Below are 23,067 nucleotides of genomic sequence, written 5' to 3' on the forward strand. Positions count from 1 at the left end.
TTTTTAGAAGATTTTATCAGCACCGGTAAAAAATGTAGTGCAGGGACAATTTTAACTAGTAAATTAATTAAATTAATTAAACATTAAAATTCTGAAGTAGAAAAGGTAAAATAATGTATTCTATTGAGCACAAAAGAGCATGTGAATATCCAGCATGTGATTGGCTGTCTGTTGCTAAGCGCCTAGCTAGCCATAAATATTCTAATGGTTTCACACTGTACACATTTGACACTGCAGGGGTTAACATGGCTATAAGTGTTTCATACCCCTGGGTAAAAAGTGGTGTTTAACTGCTGATTCTTTGTCATGGACCAGCTGCATAAACAAGGCCATTAATCTTAAACAGGGAGGAGATATTATCTCAGCACTGAATCTTCCTTGTCATTTTACATTTCCGTTGCAGAGCTTGAAAAGACCAGCAATGACGCATAGAGGATGCAGTGCGGTGATGCTTCGATTTAAAAAAAAAAAAGTGAAACAACTGCATAGTTTTTTGTACATTTAGCAAATTCTCAAGCATCATCATTACAGTTTTTAACATGCTGCCAGTAACTTGTCAGAGAGTAACATGTTATCTCCACAAAGCCACAAAATTGCTACTAACCATTTATAAAACAGCAGTGAAACATGCTTGTCCACTTACTAAGCATGACAAAAGCTCAGATCAATCATGTTGTGTGTTGTTAAAAGCCAGTAATAAAGTGAACCGTATTAGTGATGGGATAGCCTTTCTTTGGAAATATCCTCAGTATTAAATTGGGTATTATTATGTTCGATAGGTAAGCATTCGGTCAAAATACAATAGAGTAATACAACTTTGGTGTCATTGTGCTTGTAAAATCAATGCAGAGGTCAAAAGGTACAGATGGGTTTCCTTTCTCTTCATGTAAGATAAGATTATATGCTGTCTTTACTAATGGCTGTCTCATTGCTGCTCAATATAACCAACACAGTGTTACAGAGCTGCTGTAATTGTTATATACTGTAAGGCTAGATGGGGAAGAAATTACCTGTCAGAGATTTGCTGGGACACTAATAGCAACATTACATGCCAATGATGGATTTAAACTCATTGTGCATGCTGTTCACTCATGTTGTGTGCCATAAAGTGTTGAAGAAAATCCTATTTTCTACCAGTGGTAGTGGAGGAAATGATGCGAGTTGTAAGGGTGTTTTTGTTTTTTTTTTTCTTTGTTTTTTTTTTCTTAGTAACTTGCCCCCCAAATGCAAGGACCAGAAACTTTCTCTTAAAGGAATATTATTTATTTATTCTCCCTCAAATTATTCCATATCTTTTCAAATACTTTCTCTTTTGTGCTCTTTACAGAAAAATAGCAGCATGCAGGTTTTGAATGACATGATGTGCAGGTAAATAATAATTTCAGATTCTCTCATTTTTGAGTGAACTTTCCCTTTATAATTATTCTAAAAAGAAGTAGAGTTCAAGTTCCTTGAATTCAGTTGACAGGAAGATAATGGCTAAATGAGAACAATAATGGATTTGAGAAGATTAGTTGAGATGCCAGTTGAGAGTTTATTTCATTTGAATATTACCTACTTTGTTTGTTCTGGTAAAAATACTAGTTTCTCTCTCTCTCTCTCTCTCTCTCTCTCTCTCTCTCTCTCTCTCTCTCCTCTCCTCTCTCCCTCTCTGCTCTCGGTTCTCTCTCCATCCTCTCTCCTCTCTCCTCTCTCCTCTCTCTCTCTCCCTCTCTCTCTCGTTGTGAAGTGCGAAACAATTATTTCTTTGAGGGTGCCATGTGCCAGGTTGTTTATAAATGTATCCCATTTTTTTTTTTTTTTCATTTACAGTTTATGAAAGACATCAGCCCTGCCATTTTGCCACTTTAGTTTAAATGAGAGATTGATTTACTTTGAATATACCTAGATTGAAATTGTGTTATGATGTAAACAAAACAAAACGAACAAACAAACAAAAAAAAGTTGATGTAATTTCAAGAATACATGTTACTTTATATAAGTACTGTATGTACAGTATAAAATAGAGTTGAACTAAGTATTGGCTGCCTGACATTGCTCACCTTCTTGAAAAAAGTTTATTTACTACAAAGACTGTTTGAGGTCTTTGTTGCACAGCTTAGATGTTTAATTAACTGTTTGCATTTCACCCAAGCATAATCAATTAGCTTCATGACACGAAAGGAACACCATAGAAAATTGATGGATAATGAGCTATGCAAGCAAAGTGTTGATGATTTTTCAGCATCACAGAAGTTGTTTTCATTTATCCTTAAACACTAAGTAAAATGAAATATGTTTATCGTTAATGACCCCAGAAGACATTCTCATATGGCTGAAGTTAATATTCCGACGGAAGAGAAAGAGCACTGCTTGAGTTAGAATTGCTGAGCTGAATCATATTTAGAAAATTAGTTTTCTTTCCCAGGCTGATTTCAGTTTTAGTAACGTGCAAATAAAGAACACTAATTTTTATTACATAAAAATCGTTTAAAGGGATACTCAACCCCAAAATGAAAAATTTGTCATTAATCACTTATCGCTTCATAACGTTACGGTTGAATCACTGATGGCAGATGGACTATTCTGATGATGTCTTTCATACTTTTCTGGACTGTGACAGTGTAATTTACATGGCAGTCTATGGGAAAGTCACAAGCCTCCCGGTTTTCATCCAAAATATCTTAAATTGTGTTCCAAAGACTAACAAACTTTTACGTGTTTTAAATGACATGGGGGTAAGTGATTAATGACAAAATTTTCATTTTGGGGTGGAGTATCCCTTTAGACAACATCTCTATAATTGTCCCTATAACCTTGTGACTATGGTTTGGGTTTAGTTCTATTGTTTTTGAGTCCACTTTTATTTGACCTTCACATTACACAGAACATTTGACCTTTAATTAAAGTGCTCATAATGAAAGAAACAAACCATTTGCTGTACAACAAAACCACTGAGAAGAAAATCTGATTTGCATTTTTTCTGGGTTTGCACTATAGGGCACATGACTGAATGGAGAAATCTTTTTGTCAGACTTTTAAAGCACAGCAATGAATGTGTTTTTAATTGAAAAGCAGAAGGACATTGCAGCTCCCCCGGCCTTTGGCAGGTCTTATTAGCAGGTCAGGATCCCCCTGTGTTTGACCATTTTGGGCTGGGAGGTCGATGCTCAGTAAGGTAGCTGGATTATTAATAATGTAGTCAGGCTGAAAATGTGCTTTTCGTTGAACCATTGGACATGTTTGGCATTAAGATTCCAGCTTGAGTTTACATTTAACATCACTGCATTCTGTATTTTCAGAAATAGTTTGCCTTACAAGTTCTGCCTGCAGTTGGTAAACAGCATAATGGGCTTCTTATGGTTTCAAAATGTCATTAGTGTTATATTATTATCATTATAATCTCGTTTTATATTTGTAGATATTCACGTCAATTCTTGTTCTTAGTCCAGTCTTAGGTTCTGTAAGTGTATATCCTAACATAATAAAATGTAAAAATAAATAAATAAATACTAATGATAATAATAATAACTTTATTATCTTTTATGCTCACCAAGGATGGATTTATTTGCTCACAAATACAGTTGTATGTTTTTTTTTGGTTTTTATAATTGAATAGGTTGTATTTATTTGATTTGAAAAAATGAATAAATAATAAAAAAGTTATTCCTCTGATGGCAAAGCTAAATTTTCAGCAGCCATTACTCCAGTCTTCAGTGTCACATGACCCTTTAGAAATCCTTATAATATGCTGATTTGCTACTCAAGATACATATCCTATTATTATCAATGTTGAAAACAGTTGTGGTGCCTAATATTTTTGCGGAAACCATGGCACATTTTTTTTCAGGATGCTTTGATGAATAAAAAGTTAGAAAAACAGTATTTATTTTAAATACATACATACATACATACATTTATTTATATAAATCAGTTTTAATCCATCCTGGAAATGAATTCCTAAATTTTCATTTCTTGAAAAACTACTTTAAAAAAAACTTACTGACCCCCAAACTTTTGAGTGATGTTGTACATGAACACTTTGCATTTGAATACCTACACAAATATGAATGAGATTACCCTGACACTGATGATGAAGGTGTACTAGTAAGCCCGGAAGGTTGATTTTAATTTGTTTGAGATGTTTAAGTGTGAGGTGTCAGGAGACAGGAAATGCCACAAAAGTCACACCTATTTGCATGCCACCTGCTTCATTTCCTCCACAACTTTTGTAGCTGGCAAACAGTGTCAATATGATTGAAAGAGGTTGCTGAGTAGGTTAACATGATTCTTAAAAAAGAACAAACCCAAATGCATTATTATGTATTATGCAACTTCCCCTGAGAGAATGAGTGGAGGCACATTTGTTAAACCAGAGACCCTGCAAAATGGTTCGTAGCCATTTGAATTTTCCATCGTGGTCTTTGCTGTGCTAATCAGTGTTTGTGCAATCTGTGCCGCAGCTATTAGCTTTGTTAGTAATGACAAGCAACGTGTGTTTTTAGTTCAGTAACCCTTTAATTCTTGTTGTCTTTCTTCTAGGAGACAACAATGGTTGGCCACATCTCTTTGATAACTATTTTGGCATCCCCAGTAATAACCTTGGAGCCAAGTCAAATGCCTGCTGTGAGTATGCTCTTATTTCTGCAACAATTCAGAGAATTTAAACATCGAAGAGAATATCTTATATGTAAAATGAATTTTACATGTTTATTTTAGAAACACTGTATTCATGTAAAATCTGGTTTAACACATTTGGCAGCTAGATTTTGTCATTCCAAAGCTGAAACAACAATGAGAGATGGACAATTAGAATACAAGCACAAGATTTTTTTCAGTCTGATATTATTGCCATTCACAAAATAAACACATCCTGTAATATTAATGGTGTTGAAACCGAGTTCTGAAATTTTGGCACATGTGTGGCATTTTTTTATTATCAAAAACTCACTTTTTGATGTTCAAAGTCAGTAAACCAGTAAGATTTTTTTTGTACAGAAAATGATTACTTATATTTAGCAAGGATGCATTAAATTGATCAAAAGTGACAGGCTTTTACAGTCAGTAAAAGCTTTAACAGTCAGGCTTTACAGTCAGAAAATCAAATTCAAATAGACTTTCTGTTCCTCAAGAATGCTGAAAAAAATATATCATCGTTTCACACAAAAATATTAATCAGCACATCTGATTTCAACACTGATATCAATAAGAAATGCTTCTTGAAATGTTTCTGCACCAGATCAGCATATTAGAAGGATTTCTGAAGGATCATGTGACACCGAAGACTGGAGTAATGGCTGCTTACAATTCAGCTTTGCCATCACAGGAAATTATATTTAAAATATATTTAAAAAGAAAACTGAAGCTGTTCTTTTAAATGACAATAGTATTTCTCAATATTACTGTTTTACTTCATTTTATTGTATCAAAATGTATGCCAAAGAGCATAAAATGTATTTCAAATTTATCTACCCAAACTTAAACTCTAAAATTATTATTATTTATTTCTTTTAAACCCAAGCAGTTGAACACCGGATTTAGTAAACAGACAGTTTTCTTGAAATTTAAGTGTACGATGTATACATGTGGTGTGCTGCATATATAAACTAAAAATTACTGTTAAAAACACCCTCTAAATGTGGAGAGCACATAATAACATAGACGTGATGTTTGTATGCCCATTGAATTGGTTAAATGTTCATGATTTAAAACAAGCCAACTGACAGCTGATTGTCATGAATTCATTTCCGATATTGAACACTTCTTCTTTAAGGAGTCTATTCACGTCACTCTCTGGTATTCTGTTACCTGACTGACACACTCTAACAAGCAACATTTTCTTGTCAGAAGCTGTCAGTACAGTTGTATTTACTAACCATCCTACTAGTGTTTTTTTTTTTTTTTTGGTGAGTACAGCCTTTCCAGTCAACAATATTTACTCATATTTGCACATTTTAGGCATGTGTGTCTGATGATTTGAGTCACGTGTAATGCTCAATCCCAAAACATGATTGTACATACAGGCTTACAGTTCAGCACGGGCAGCAGCTGTCTGTGTGTTGCTCACTTTCTCTTACAAAAAAAAAAAAAAGAAAAAAAAACCTTAAAGTGATGATCATTTATAAAAGTTTTGACGTTTTATTAGCTACTCTGAGACTTAGGCAGGAAATGAAAGAAGATTAAGCCAACCGCTCATAACTCAGACAGCTCATATCTTGAGCCATATATGCTTTACGGTTGGAGGTGATGGGCAGTATTGATCACAGATACATGTTCAGATGAAGATATCACTGTGATATTGCAGTGTTACTGCAAAGCTTCAATAAACAAACATGACACTGAACAATATGTGTCTAACCATTTCCGCTGTGACTCTCAAGGTGATTTTTGAATAGATATAAGTCCTAGCAGAGAAACCAGCCTGGAATTCATCACATTATGGACATGATCCATTTATGATTGACAACCAAAAAGTGTCCAAGCACTAATTTTGTTTTAATGATGGACTGTATATATATATATATATATATATATATATATATATATATATATATATATTAAATATATCCCTTTAAAATAAAAAGGATATATGTTCTTAAGCTATATTTATTTCAAATAAATGTCGAAACTTTACTATATAATACAATGACATTTATAAATTATTTAAATGTCTAGATACTTTTTTGAGGGTCACTGTATATGGAAATATGAGAATCAAAATTGTATTGTTTTCTAGCCATGTAATACATGAATAAATTAATGTATTATTAGTTAATGTACATTAACTAGTAAGATGTTAGCAGTATATATGTAATGTAAAAGTTTTGTATTTTAAATAATGGAAATTATTCTAATGGTGTTCCTGGTATCAGCATGAACTTTGCCCATTTCTGTAATCCATAATATGACATAGCTTAAAATTATTACATAAAAAGTCAAAATTATAAGATAATATCATAAAAATGAAACATACTAAGTCATAATTATTACATAAAAAGATTATGAACAGATTATGATGTTTTTTATAAATTATTATGACCTTTTTATTTGACTTAATATGTCTCCGTGCATCATAATTTTGACTTTATGTGTCATAATTATAACCTTTTTTGTCCACCAGATTATTCCTAAAGTGTTGTGGAAATGAGCTTCCATAAATTTACACTTCACTTGTTAGAAATAATTTTCAATCACATATACAGTATTGCCCTCCAAATGAGGCTTAGGTCATTTACATTGCAAAACAGATTAAGCAGTTTTCAATTATAGTGGATTTGATGGAAGCATACCCTACATGCACACCAGCACATGGACCATTGTTAATTAATGAACTACAAGCAGAACTAGGCAACCTCCACACTAAAACAGGCCGTTAATAACCCATTAAAATCTAGCCTGTATTGGCAGTGATGACTGAACTGTATTCATCCCCTCATTACCAGAAAATTTTTTAGCTCAGAAAACACAAGTTGATTGGTCTGAAGACAGCGTGTACTTTATTATTGCACCATGTCTGCTTTGCCGGTGTCTCTTCTCTCCTCTTCTCCCAAATTAGTCACCGTGGGGCCATTCTGGTGAATGTCGGAGTTCGATTCTTGCTGTCGCCTTGCTGCATCTTTTGTTCGGTCTTTGTGGCTTTCACATCCTTCTCCAATGTTTAACACAGATAAGGCTGTATTGGAACAATGTGTTGGACCACAGATGGCCTGTCGAAGCTCTTACATTCCCTGGATTTTAGGGCAACACCATTTGCTCTGTTTAACTGCGATAAAGACGTGTCTTGTGTGGCTTAATTCTGTCTGGCAGACTGTATTGAACTATCCCAACTGCTGACACCATCAGATTACACACATTGCTTTTCAGTTTTGCACTTAAATACACTTTTAACACAAAATCTGGTGTTTCTTACGTTTAATTATCTGCTGACGATTCATGAATGACAGAAAAAAACAGTATGTGATAAACCATATTTTTTCATATTCATAAATGTAACTGTTCCTGCTATATATCCTTAAACCCTGCTATATATCCTTTAAAATAGTCAAATTATATTGACTCTGTACAATTTTCTATGAATTAAAACAATTTTAATATTTTCATATAGACATGTATTAAGGTCCCCCTATTGTATGTTTTGTTACATTCCTGTTGTTCTCAAGTATTTGTAACACGTGATTATGACCAAAAAAAAAAAAAAACACGTGATTAAAAAAAAAAAAAAACTATAAAACATTCCCACTGTCTGCAATTGGTCAAAGGATGAAATAGTCTCGCCTCAAATTAATGCAATTGGTCGGACCTTTTGGTGTAATGAGCCTACCAATGGCTTACTTTAACTTACTTTAACGTTGAATTAAACACTTGACTTTTAAAGACTTAATTTCTCTTGAGAGCTCAAATGAATCTAATTGGGAAATCTTGGTGGAACTTATCCTTAACCCAAGCTGACTTAGACCAGTTTGCAAAAATAATTTAGTGCTTATTAGTTCAACATGACTGTTCACATGTTAAGTATTGCTAATTAAATGGCAGATCAAACTGTAATGCAAACTTACTTTTCAACACTAAGTGGGATATTTAAAATGTTGTCTTGTACGTCTCCCTCTGTATCTCTTCCTTTCTGTCACGCAGTGCTTGGGACCGTCCCAGCTGAATGCCAGTGCAGGGACCTGGAGCTGGACTGTGACGGTGCTCACTTTAAAGACGTCCCTACGGTATCCATTAATGTCACCATGATGTGAGTTTCATGGCCGGTGTGTGGAGTGTGGCTGCAGTTTGCTGAGTTTGTGTGACTCCTCGGATATGCATGAGATGCCAAGGCTCTGCACAGAAAATTTTGCTTTACTCCAAATGATGAATATGTACACTCTCAGAAATAAAAATGTAAAAAGCTGTCACTGGGGCAGTACCCTTTCAAATGGTACATGTACTGTTTAGGTACTAACATGTACTTTTAAAGTCCTAATAAGTACCTTTAAGGTCCCATTTAGGGTTAAATAAGATACAAAGATGTAACTTTTAGATTTCTGTACCAGTGACAGCTTTGTACCTTTTTTTTTTTCCTGTGAGTGACTGAATAAACATCAGTGTCTCTATAGAGTTGAACGTGCACTTTATAAAACACGAGAAGGTTGAAACAAGTATGATGTATTCGACTTTGAGTCTTAATTAACTCTGAGTGCCTTTCATTTGTGATTTTGGAGCATTGAAAAATGAGATAATTGCATTAAAAGGTAATTGTTCCAGAATTATTCTCCACACAACATACCTGTGAAGCTTCATTCATTGTTCACATAATAGCTGGCTCATATAAACCTGTCTAGCAGTTTAATGTGGATTTGAAATGCATATTTATGTATCAGTTGAAGCGGCTTCTTATTTAATTCCCAATTTCCTGTATTGCGGCTCTGTTTGATTTTCTGCTGTTCATTAGTATTCTGCAGCGAAATTCATGTCTATCTTTCAGTAATGCGAAGAATGCGGCAAGTTGTTTTAAATGCAATGTCACTCTCAGATTTCAAGTACACACACTGGGTGCCTTCTCTCTAAGGTCTCATGAAATCATTGCTTTAAAACAGCCTCTCTTTATTAAGTGAAACATAACTTCAGATTTTTCATAAAGTCAAATGGTCCCTTTCAGTCTTGCGTTTTCTCCTGAATATATAGAGTTTATCAAAAATGAAGCAGACCAGAGTCACATCGTATTTTTTGACATTCAACATATTTGGCACAGATGCTATCTATCTATCTATCTATCTATCTATCTATCTATCTATCTATCTATCTATCTATCTATCTATCTATCTATCTATCTATCTATCTATCATCATCATCTGTGTTTCTTTTTTATTAATCATTCTACTTTTCTGTCTGTCTGTAAGGCCTATAAACATTTAAAACTTTTTTTCCCCAAACCTTTAAAACAAACATTTTCTTGACAAACTTTGCTTTTTTTGTTGATAATAAGACTATATGAATATATGAACACTATATACCTAATTTGATTATTCATAAAAACAGGACATTTGTGTACTTTTATGTACTTTTAATAACCATTTTTGGAATGCTTCATTTGTTTGTGTTACAGGTCCCTGCAGAGGAACCGGCTGAGGAAGCTAAATGCTGACATGTTCTTGATGTACCAGAGCCTTCAAAAGCTGTAAGAGCCTCTCTCCTTTACTAAGTATATCTCCTCCTTGTCATTGGACTGTATGGATGCTTTAATGCTATGAATGCCGTTTTGGCATTATCGCAGATGTTCACAAAACATTGTTTGCTTGTCCTCACTGTGCCATCATAGTGAGAAGTGTGTGAAATAGAGATGTTGAGTGAGATTAAACAATCCCTGTGGAATAAAACATTCAGTGCTCTTCACAGGAGCTGAGCCAAACACACTCAGAACTGAAGAACTTGAGTGTTCTCTTTTTTTTTAACCTGACTAAAATGGCTCAATGTTTTTCTTTCTCCAGCTGTAGAATTTGTCTTGCCTGTCTTAATCTGACATGCTTGTTGGTTGTGAGTGTCGTCTGGTTTCTCATTCAGGAGTGCCAGCTGACTCAAACAGAATCAGCCCCATATTTTTGTCCTCGCCCAAGAGCCATACTTGATCTAGTGTCAGATGGAGGCTTCATTGTATGAACAAACGTAATCTCGGCAAGAGATTTCTTTTCTTTTTTTCTTTTCTTTTGATGCATATTTCAGCACTGTGATGCTGGGGTGTTGCTATATGGTTGCTTTTAGTATTCTAAATCATTTTTAGTGCTTTGTTATACAGCTGCTAAGGAGTTTGCTTAAGTAAAAAACTTATGCACGTCAAGTTTCAATGATAGGATAGTCCCAATGGTCCAATATGTGATATATGTCCCAATATATTTTTCAACATGAGTCTATGAGATTATACACTACAAATTTATGTGATTATATTTTTTTATAATGTCATATCACAAATATATACTGTATATTCTGAAATTAGTTTTTTTTTATTTTTTTTTTATGATGTCCCAGTCACATTTTCTTGATTAAATAAACATTAAAAAAAGAAAAAAAAAATTTTTTTTAATATATTTTAACTTTAACAATTTTATCAATATTCTGTTCTTTAAAGCCAAGTATGAATCTTATCAGGTTAGTGTTTTTAAAGCATTTTACATTTATTCCAATATAACAACTCAAGGCAAGAACAATTTAAATTATACATACGTGTGTGTGTGTGTGTGTGTGTGTGTGTGTGTGTGTGTTTGTGTGTGTGTGTGTGTGTGTGTGTGTGTGTGAGTGTGAGTGTATGTGTATGTATTTTTTTTTGTGAACTTATTTTCAACTATTCTTTTTAATCTAGTTAATTTTTAACTGTTTTACAATTTGTTGGATTATCAGTCACCAAAGCTCAGTAAATATTGGTCGCAGACATGAAGATTTACTTTAAATTTCACCAAGCTGATTACTCGCTAAAAACTTCCAAAGATTTTCAGGCCATTTCATGTAACAAAGTGGTAATATCTAATTGTGTGAGTTTTTTACTTTTTTAAATTAGTCTTCCCATTAGCACCATTATATTATTCATTCAGACTGAGTCACGAACGTGGAACACGCACGAAAACAAGAAATATATATATATATTTGGGTGTGTGTGTGTGTGTGTGTGTTTCAAATGAATTATGTTCCTTAAACTAATCATTAACGAATTTTGAAAATAATAATAATAATAATAATAATAATAATAATGCTTCACAGTTTCTTCAAAAAGACTGGAGTAATGGCTGCTGAACCTTCAGCTTTGCCATCACAGGAGTAAATTACATTTATTGAAAAATTATTTATTGAGATTGTAATAATATTTCACAATATTACAGTTTTTGCTGTATTTTTTATCTTTCAGGATTATTTTTTTCTTAATAAGTAAATCAATCAATCAATAAAATGCTACCTATCTTTTTCCTTTCTAAAGGCCCAGTTCAAAATACAGGCTTGTATAAAAAGCAAGAGCAGAACTGTGTTCAAATTTCTTCCACTCCTTTGGAACATCATTATACAGTAATATTTTGTGTTAATTCTCTCTCTCCTTCTGCTTTTTAATGCTTCCTGTAACGAATTTCAGGTATCTCCAGCACAACCGGATTAAAGCAGTGCACCCACGTGCTTTCAGAGGTCTTTACAATCTGACAAGACTGTGAGTTGGCAGACATTTCTATTGTCTCTACAAATACGGTAAAACTTTCATCAGCCTCATCTGCCGAGACTGACGAAGAGGTTTACAGTGAATGATAGATACTTTAATTAGCTTTTTTGCTTTTGTTCTTTCGGCAAAATGCTTTTGACTACTCTCAGACAGCTGTAATATCTTATTTTCTCAGGTATCTCAGTTATAATCGAATCACTACCCTACTTCCTGATGTATTCCAGGATTTGCACAATCTAGAATGGCTGTAAGTGTTTGTTTTTTTTTGTTTGTTTCTTTGTTTTTTGGTCATTCTCCCATTTGCTTTATAAATGTCAGCTTAATAAAGATGGATTTTCTCATTCAGTGCTTTTTTTGCTTTAAATCAAATAACTGCAGTGGCATGTGTCAGTCAATAAACCCTTTCTAATGCTGAGTTTTGACAATCTAGACAGCACAAAACAGATAATATTTCTGCGATATCAGGAGCGATTTAGCAGTCATTAGCAGTCACTGAGGATCACGAGTGATTGAACTTCAATCACACATCTAATTGAATGCCATTGAATTATGATTCATAGCCCTTATGCACAAGTTAGTGTCCCCTGAACAAGTATTGGACAAAGCACTTCAGTTTGTGACGCTTCAGTGTTTTTTTTAATGAGCTGCTCCTTTTTTTTATCCTGAAGATTCTGGAGAACAACAATATTCATCACATCTCCTCTTTGACCTTCTCTGGTTTGCGCTCCCTTGTGCTTCTGTGAGTTTCAGCCTGTTGCTATTTTGGTGACTCATCTTCCGTCTTTCAAATGTAAATCTTATATTTTAACAAATGCATAGGAGCTTTTCTCTAAAACTTTTGTATATTTATTTATTTATTTGGTTTCAAAATGTGCTACAGTGTTACTTTGTCTTATAAAGCCTTTGCTTGTGTGTGTTTCAGAGTGTTGTTGAACAATGCTCTCACAAAGCTTGATGATATTTGCCTGGAGATGCCACGATTAAATTGGCTGTAAGTTTGAATACAACATTGTCATGATAAAAATACTTTTGCAACTATTTTATTTACATGGTTGGAATCTTATAGAGAGCCCTTTGAATAAATTTATATTTGCATTTTGCTTTAATTTTAAATGATTTAGTCTTCTAGTAGCAGATCCTAATCAAGAAGAAGTGGCTTGTATTTTTCTTTTCCTACACTTTCCTACAGTTTTTAAAGACCCTCTTTTTTCTATTTCTGTTTGCAGAGATGTTGAGGGAAATAAGATTGAGACTGTGGGAAATGTGACCTTCAGGTCCTGTAACATGCTAACAGTGCTGTGAGTATTCCCACCCTCCATCACAGCTGCTCAATCCTCTCTTCCTCTCTTCCTGCTGTGCATTTAACTATCAGATGCTTTATGAATGTATTCCAGTATTTAAAAAAAAAGGGTACAATGGGTCATCAGGTTCCATTGAGGTAAAAGGCCCTTTCTGAGATAAGTAAATAGGTAGCCATTTACTCCTTTAGCTGCCTTTATATTTATATGGTTTTTAAAAACAAATTGGAACCTTTTTTTTTTTCTTTTTTTTTCCCTTAATCAATATTGAGTATTCATTTGCTTCAATCGCATAACTTATTCACTCATCTGCCATGTGATCATCAGCGAGGGAAAGTAATGGCACAGACCTAATCAAATCTAACTTTAACAGACATTTACATATGTTTAATCCACAATCCATCTACAAATATTATGGCTATAAAGTATCTGGAAATGAATTGTAGATTGAATATATGTAAATGTTAAACGCTAAAATTGTTTTAGAATTGGGATGGATTGAATCCAATGCAAGGCATTTTTTCTCAGTTTCACTGTTCATTACTTTCCCCCACCAATGTTTAGAAATATGCCAGATGAGCAGACTTTTTTGTTAGTGTATGGTTTTTAATGAAATAAATTAAATCATTAAGGGACGCCAAGTTGTACCCTGCTCTCATTATGCACAGTTGAGGTCCTTCCTGCCAAAACCCCCCAAAAATTAGGTCATATTTTTAGGGAAACATATTTTTAGGGAAACCATTTTCTTCTCCCCGGTTCTCGCTTTTCATTTTTAATCACTGTTCTGCAGAAATCAGAGCAATAGACTTATCTGCTTTTGTTCATTTAAACTTCAAGTAACATGGAAACAGTTACATATTAAGCAAAATAGCGATGTGTTTGGACTTCAGTTATTAACATAATACTGTATTATTTAATTATTATTGTTTAATTATTTAATTATTATAACTTAAATAACACTGATTATATGCAACACTGACTCTGTTGATAAAAGGTCAGATCTCATTTACCTTCTGTTTTTCTTGTTTTTGTACTCATCACCATTGACGTTGTTGTTTACTCCTGTGTATTTCCAGGGATGTAAAATACTTGAGTAATTTTACTTAATTACTGTACTTAAGTATTATTTTGGGGGATCTGTACTTTACTCAAGTGTAATTTAAACTGACTACTTGTACTTTTTCTTGATTACATTTCTGAAGAAAAAAACAGTACTTTTTACTCATTGAAAAGTATTCATTTTATATATATATATATTTGCATTTTATTCTCTTCCATCTTGCACACATTTAATATGGTAAACAGAAGCTCAACTGCACATGCTTGACACGCGAGGCCCAATGATGTGTTTTTGCACATCAAGCACATGTGTTCATCTTCAGTTATAACTTTAATCAATTTCTGGATCAAGATCACCATCAAATCTGAGGAAGCATATTGAGGTAGCTAAGGTGCTTTGCCCCCCAAAAAAGTCTATTCATTTATTATTTCTGTCTGTTCTGATCTAGCTGTTTTATTTATTTTTTTTTTTTGTTTTGATGTTGACGTTGATTGAGTATAAATAAAATCAGTGATGAAAATTTACATAAATTGAATATTTTGGTGGCCGTTATTGCTTTGTTTTAATTAAATGATTTTATTAAATATATTATTACAAATAAATATTATTAAATATACATATCTCTAAAAGTTAAAAAATTATCACAACAAATTAAATAATTACAAATAATTACAAAATAATGAAAAATAAATCCAAAATAATTACATATCAATACTTGCTTAGAAACAAAAATAAACAAAACACCCCTGGGTATTTCCTACACATTCCATTCCTCTGAAACGGTCAATGTGTTTCTGTCCACCAAGATAAAAATGTTCTTTCTTTATTTATTCATTTATTTTTATTTATTTATTTGCAGAGTCCTCCAGCGGAACCGCATTAGTTACATCCACGAGCAGGCTTTCTCTCTGCTTCGTAAACTGGGCGAGCTGTGAGTTCTCAGGCATTCCATTCCAATTATAAATGTTTGCCAAAATAATCACCACAAAGTGTTCTCTGGAGTTTAGTCGTGACCCATTTCTGTTCAATTTTTGAGAAGCTAAGCAAAAAATAAATAAGTAAATAAAATAAAATAAATCATCCTTGCATGGATTTCCTTATCAATTTCAAAGTGTGTGTTGGTCTTACTCCCATCCAGCTCGAGCCAGTTAGGGGACGTCAGTCATCAAAGAGTTTGCTCATCACTTCTGTCAGCATATGCTTGTTTGAATGCAAAAGGCATGAATATTTTCTCTCTCCACAGGGATTTGTCCAGTAACAGAATTGAAGTGATCCCTACTGATCTTTTTGTCAATCTTGGAGACCTGCTTCAGCTGTGAGTCTTCCATTTAGATACACATTACAAACAACTCCAAACTGCATCCGATGTCTGCATGCCAGGGCTTCTGCAAAATTGTTATTTATTTTTAGCCAGATATGAATTCATTTCAGTTCCTTTGATGGTCATATTGTGTCCAGGTTAAGCCTTTAAATGCAATAACATTTATCATACATTTTTATAATTAAATATTTTTTTGTTTATTTGTTTGTTTTTGTTTTTTGATTGTTAACATACTATTTATGAAACCCAAGTCATATGAAAACCTCATCCAGTTTACACTACTGCTAATTGTTTATTGAGCATCAAATCAGCATATGAGAATGATTTCAGTAAAGACATTTATGATGTTACAAAAGATTTAACATTTCAGTTTCAAATTAATGCTGTTCTTTTGAACTTTCTATTCATCAAAGAATTCTGAAAAAAATATATATCACAGTTTCCCCAAAATATCAACTGTTTTTGTTATTTTCAATTGTAATAATATTTCACAATATTTTTGTTTTTAATGTATTTTTGATCAAATAAATGCAGAATTGTTTAGCTTTTTTTGTTTTTGTTGTATTTTTGATATTATTAATGAGGTGAGATTTTGAGTTTAATTTTATGATTATTTATTTATTTTTTTAAGCACTTCTAAAAATAATAAATACAATAATACAGTACAGAACATTTTTACATGGCTTTTCCCTGCCTTGTCAGACAAAACACCTCGGCTGTACACACATCATACATTATAATTCTGACATTAGAAAAGTATTTCAAATCAGTTCACTCTTGCCTCCTATTTGTCTGCAGGAATATTTCATATAACCCCATCATGGACCTGCGTGTGGACCACTTTAACAAGCTGCACAAGTTAAAGTCACTGTAAGTCCTTTTCTACAATGATGTACAGTAAAAGGTTTTAAAGCACAAATAAAGGAAGAAGTGTGAAGAATGTTTTAAAACGGTTGTAATGCATTTTTATAACTTTGCACAGTGAATATTGTGACTAAACTAAGACACACACAAGCCCTTTCCTCATTTTGATGCCTCTCTGGGTTAAAAAAAAAAAAAAACTATTCACATGAGACACCACAAAAATAGCTTGCAATTTTAGTAATGTGCTGTTTGCGGGGCCCCTTTCAGCGCAACACAATAGTTCTACCTAAACTTCACACCGTGAACATTGTCTTCCCCTCTACACAGCAGAGGAAAAACAATCTGCTTTTAGGTCATACTTCAAAGACTTCCAGAGAGCATCTTGGGCACAAAACTGCATATTTGTAAGAGAAGGAAAAGGGAAAAGAGGGCTAAAGCATTGTAAAATGAATCCTGAAATGCTAATGACAGTGGTTTTCTAAAGAGCAACCCCTGAGAGAAAGCTTTTTTGTGTCACAGGAGCATTGAGGGAATCGAAATTGGGAACATTCACAGAAAGATGTTTGAACCTCTCAAGAACCTGACTCACATGTGAGTGCTGCTTTTTGAAAGTTTTGATAACAACATTATTTAAGTACTGCTTGCTCAATTTCTGAAATCTTATTCAAATCTCCATTTTTTTGTATGTTGAATAATAGGTGTTGCAATTGAGATATTCTGTTTGAATTGCCTGACAGCTGGATATCACTATAATTATTTGTACTTTTAAATATTAAACAAATATAGCGGTTATGTCTTCTCTCTCTGGAAAATCCTCATTAAAAAAAGAAGTTCTAATCCCATAAATTGTTTCTAATAATTTGTTTTCTATTAATTGTCCATTGTCATCATTTTCTTCCATGACCTGGTATAGTAATTGGCATTGATTTGCCTGAAAACATAAAAAGAAAAAAGAAAAGATGTCTGGAATATATATTGGAGTGTTTACAATTCCCTTTTCAATCTTTTCAGCTACTTGAAGACCCAATATTGTGTCTTTCTGCTTTGCATATCTTGCGGGTATATAATTCACACTGTGAAGAATGAGAACACTCGATGAATCTTGCAAGTCATTTACAATGTTTCCTCTCAGATTGAGACTGAGAGTGTGCTTGTTTTTTGTTGACTGTGAAATTCAACTCAAGACATCCTTGCTGTTTCTGGAACTATGTCAGTTCTGTTCAGTGTGATTCTCTCCTCCTCCTGTCTTCCCCTTTATAAACATCTTTCTCAGTAAGGACAGCTTGAGTGACAGCCAAACACATCACAGCAGCTACATGTGTTCAAGTTGAAGCAGTGAGGGGACAATAAAAGAGATTCAAGATTGTTACAATTTCATTACTTTAGTAATGATCGAAACATATTTAATGATAGATAGATCGACCTATTTACTTTTAGAAAATAAAAATGATTTTATAGATGTTGTGTGTACAATTAAAATGATTAGTATTTATTTGATCTTGCACTAAAATAAAAACAATATATTGAATTATCTGTAAAATATTATATTTACTTATTTTAAATATTTACAGTAGGCCTATGTAATAATATGTTACATACTTTATTAATATAATATTTATATTATTTATATTATGTAATATATATATTCAACCCAGTATTACAATATGAGAGACATTTTCTTTTCAGATTAATTTGTATAGCACTTTTAATAATTAATATTGATCGGCTTATAGACAACACAAATAAAAATATTCTTGAGCATATGAATATTTTATTTGCATTGCAGAAAAAGCCAGATGAGAATTTTGAAAAAAAATCTATATGCAGTGTTATGTGGTAACACTTTACATTAAGGTTTAATTTGTAAACATTAGTTTACTGCTTTAGTTGACGTGAACTAACAATCAATGCTTCTGCATGATTTAATAATCTTAATATTATAATATTAAGATTAATATCTCAACATTTATTTATACATCTTTTAGATCAAAAGTTTTATCAAGAATATTTTTCAAAGTTTTTTTGATTTTTCATCATCAACAAAGTTTAATAAATGCTATTAAAATATGGGCTATTGCTCATTATTAGTTTAATTAATGCTAATAAAGGAGTCCTTGTTGTAAAGTACTGTTTATTTCTGACTGTTGAAATTATTATTCATTTAATTTATTGAATAATTTATTGAAATTACTTGTTAAATTACATTTTCAGATAGATAGACAGTTCAGATTAGATGTTTTTAAAATTTTTGAGCATAAACAAATCTATATTTGTGTCCTTAGCCATGTCATGACAGGACCAAAATGATGATCTGATTGTGTTTGTCATTTGTGCCTCTTTCTTTCTGTCTTTCTTCTTTTCAGCTACTTTAAAAAGTTTCAGTATTGTGGCTATGCGCCTCACGTCCGCAGCTGCAAGCCCAATACTGATGGCATCTCGTCTTTCGAGGACCTTTTGGCCAACATTGTGCTGCGTGTCTTCGTCTGGGTCGTCTCGGCAACTACATGCTTCGGCAACATCTTTGTGATCTGCATGAGATCCTACATTCGCTCTGAGAACAAGCTCCATGCCATGTGCATCATCTCTTTATGCTGTAAGATGAAATTTTTTTTGCATCTAATATAGAGGCATTTTAAAGTATGACTAAGTGTGTGTGAATACATTTTGGGGGCACTATATGCTGTGTTTGAAATTGCAATATGCTGCTCATCATCTCCGTGATGATGCAATAAGCAATTTCACACATAATTAGTATCATGGAACTTTCTGTGCATTTGGTTTTGGGGTTTTTTTTTTTTTTTTTTTTTTTTTTTTTTTTGCATATAGCATTGTTCAAAAATATTATTTAGCCTGTCATGAATATATTTAAATATGCTTTGTGCACATTTAAATGGAAATTCAAGCTTTCTTGTTAAGATGAGGAAAAAAATCTCATCTTTTAAATTGCAGTTAAAAATCTGTCCTAGTTCAGCAAGTCGATGGTGCCTTCTAGAGAAACAGAATGATAGCCTAAAGGCAGCTCATAGCAGCTTTAGAGCCTGCGTTTACCTGACATTGTTCTCTCTTGACTGAAGTGCCGCCACATGTCTTGCTTTTTATTGCATGAAATTCACCCATGCATTCCGCTTCCTGTAAACTGACCACTGCTGAACAAAGAAAATGCTGCCTGCTCTCAAAGGAAATAGCAAACTATGAAATAAAAAGCAGTTCTTTGATTTCTGCTCTTTGATATGGGCTAAATAAGCAGATATCAAAGTTGTGCACAGGGCATCTGTATTCTCTAGAGAGTGCGGCCGGGGGTGATTCAAATGAGTGGGAGCTCATTCACAATACATAGAAATCAATTACTCAGTGTCCACTTTGAAGTTTAGATGTCACACTTAGATGTAGCCACATTTACAGTTCATTTTTACATGAATGAGAATAAAAAAATAGGTATGCTTCTATGTGAAGTAACGCAAGTTATTTTATTTCATTATTATATAATATTTAAAAAATATTATATAATTTTACAATGCATTTTATTAGTGTTATTCTATTTATACACATATTTAATGTTGCTGAAACCTTGTTCTCTCTTATGCTCCGGTCTCTATATTTCTGTTTGGGAAACTTCAGTTCAACTCTCCCCAATAGAGCTGTTCATGCAAATTGCATATTTAAGACACTTTGATTATCATTATGACCCACTGTCAGCCTCAGGCATGGTCTGCTCGTGCTGAGACTATGCCATGTGTTAAATGCTCCACTATTACCCAGTAGATGATTGTGCCTAGATTGCTCAATATTGTTTTCAGGTGATTGTGTCAGTCTGACTGTCATGGGTAAAATGTCTCGGTTAAAAGTCTATGGGTGAGAAATGCTCTGAATTTTAGGGTCCCTGGAGGGGGGAAATGGGTCAGATGTGGAAAGCAGACTGGTAATAAAGGCTTTTTGATTTTCAGCCTGCCGTCAGTTTTCATTGAGAGTTTTTATTATACATAGTAACTGGTTAATGCAAACTGTACTGCAAAAATGATTCTAAGCTTGAAAAACTCAAAGATGTACTTGGCTATATATACAGTGCCCTCCTTAAGTATTGGAACAGGAAAGACAAAATTGTTCTGTTTGCTGTGGAGTCAAGAAATCTGTGAATATGATTAAAAAATGAATATGAGACAAAACTACAGAATGTCACATTTTATTATTGGGTGATTCAACACAAAGATGTTTTACCAGCTAAGACGATCAGCACTCAAACTTTAGAGTTTCATCTCCCTATCTGATGTGAGCATAAGTATTGGATCAGTTGCCTCACAGGTCTTTCTAAATGATCAGCTGTGTCCTGTTGCATTAATTCTTCAGATATTAAAAGCAGGGAATGTGTCTTATCAGTTATATTTATTGCTTCTGCATTCTAAGTCTTGCATTCGATGATGACACACACAAACCAGGATGAAGACGGGGAAGCCAACTCTGAAAGAAAAGCAAGCAATTTGGATGCTAAAAGAAAAGAGGAAGTCAGTTAGAACTATAGGAAAAACAAAGGGCATGGAGAAATCAAGAGTTTGGAAACTACTGGTGACATCAGCAAACAACGACGACCTGATCGGCTGAGAAAAACAACAGTAGTTGATGACAGACAAATCATAAAAGCTGTGAACATGAACCCTAAAATACATGTCTGTAAAATCACCAACAACCTCCAGAAAGCTGGGGTGATTCTCTGTCAATCTACAGTCCACAGGAGAATTTGACACAGAATTACAGAAGCTACACAGCACCAAAAATAGAAAAGGCAAGATTCTTAACAAATGTGAGCCAGTAGAGTTTTGGAACTGTTTTGATTTGATGGTGAGATGAGGATTAACCTTTATCTAAGTGATTGGAAAGCAAAAGTGTGGAGAAAAAAAGGGAACTGCAAATGATCCTAAGCATACAACCTCATCTGTAAAGCTTGGTGGAGGTGGTGTCATGGCATGGGGATTTATGGCTGTCTCTAGAACAGGACCTCTTAATTTTAATGATGACTTAATGTATGATGGAAGTAGCAGAATAAATTTGGAAGGGTACAAAATTATTTTGGCTACCAATATTCAAGAAAATGCCACCAAACTCATTAGAAAGAACTTCATATTAGATCAGGACAATGACCCAAAATACCCTGCCAGTTCAGTCAAGGGCTTTATCAGGGCAAAGAAATGTAAATTCTTAGATTGCCCAAATCAGTCTCCAGATTTAAATCCGATTAAACATTAATTTCACCAGCTGAAGAGGAGACTAAAGACAGAAACTCCCCAAAACACGCAACAGTTGGAATTGGCTCCATTAAAGACTGGAGAAAAGCATTTCAAAGCATAAGACCAAGAGTCTGGTGATGTCTATGGGTTGCAGACTCACTGCTCTGATTGCATGCAAGGGATCTGCAACTAAATATTAGCTTTTATTCTTTTACATCTGCCTTAAATTCAACTGTTCCAATACTTATGCTAACATCAAATAGTGGGATGAACTCTAAAAGTGCTGTCCTTTTTATTTGGTGAAACATGTATGTGTCGAAAGACCTAATAATAAAATGTAACATTCTGTAGTTTTGTCGCATATTCATCTTTTAATCATATTTGCAAATGTCTTGACTCCACAGCAGAGAAAGAAATTTTGTCTTTACTGTTCCAATACTTATGGAGGGCACTGTATATTAATTATATGTAATTCAACTGAAAACTTATTTCAGTTTTTACAGTGTATTGACTATATTAAAACACGGTGCTATCTCTTTATGTATATTATTATATTATATTAAATTACTACCACATATTTCCTGAAATGTAAAATACACATGTAACTCATAAAAAGTATATGCTTTGTGTAGCTTACAAGCTCTTTCTCTACTACACAGGTGCAGATGGTCTGATGGGTGTCTACCTCTTCATGATTGGCGCATATGACCTTAAGTTCCGGGGCGAGTATAACCGACACGCTCAGGCCTGGATGGATAGTGTACCCTGTCAGGTGATTGGATCTCTAGCCATGCTCTCCACTGAGGTGTCAGTTCTGCTTCTCACTTACCTCACCCTGGAGAAATACATCTGCATCGTTTACCCGTTCCGATACTTGACCCCCGGCCGCAGACGCACTGTTACCATTTTGGTGGTCATCTGGCTCTTGGGCTTCATTATTGCTTTCCTGCCTCTGGTCTGTAAAGGGGTTTTCAGAAACTTCTATGGAACTAATGGCGTGTGTTTCCCTTTGCACTCTGAGCAGCCAGAGACTCTCGGAGCACAAATCTACTCCATTGTGATCTTTCTGGGTACGTGAGAATCCTTTAATCGTGTTCAAAAGATGTTCTGTTAGACAATAGTGCACAACAGGCAGGTTCTAGCCTTAAAAA

At 33.8% G+C, this 23,067-nt stretch overlaps 1 protein-coding gene across 1 annotated transcript in view; it reads left to right on the forward strand.

Moving 5' to 3' along the window:
* LOC109067980 (relaxin receptor 1-like) overlaps positions 1-23,067 on the forward strand; it is a gene marked incomplete at its 5' end in the record, with an annotated part of 41,536 nt that overhangs the window by 15,056 nt on the left and 3,413 nt on the right. Inside the window, 14 exons of the mRNA XM_042770537.1 lie at positions 4,522-4,605; positions 8,611-8,716; positions 10,067-10,138; positions 12,074-12,145; positions 12,330-12,401; positions 12,822-12,893; positions 13,077-13,145; positions 13,381-13,452; positions 15,372-15,443; positions 15,756-15,827; positions 16,632-16,703; positions 17,217-17,288; positions 19,061-19,290; positions 22,576-22,986. Coding sequence (XP_042626471.1) covers positions 4,522-4,605; positions 8,611-8,716; positions 10,067-10,138; positions 12,074-12,145; positions 12,330-12,401; positions 12,822-12,893; positions 13,077-13,145; positions 13,381-13,452; positions 15,372-15,443; positions 15,756-15,827; positions 16,632-16,703; positions 17,217-17,288; positions 19,061-19,290; positions 22,576-22,986 — 1,548 coding nt within the window. The remainder of the gene's footprint in view (positions 1-4,521; positions 4,606-8,610; positions 8,717-10,066; positions 10,139-12,073; positions 12,146-12,329; positions 12,402-12,821; positions 12,894-13,076; positions 13,146-13,380; positions 13,453-15,371; positions 15,444-15,755; positions 15,828-16,631; positions 16,704-17,216; positions 17,289-19,060; positions 19,291-22,575; positions 22,987-23,067) is intronic.

The sequence above is a fragment of the Cyprinus carpio genome, chromosome A14 (assembly GCF_018340385.1).
Source record: "Cyprinus carpio isolate SPL01 chromosome A14, ASM1834038v1, whole genome shotgun sequence".
Lineage (NCBI taxonomy): Eukaryota > Metazoa > Chordata > Actinopteri > Cypriniformes > Cyprinidae > Cyprinus > Cyprinus carpio.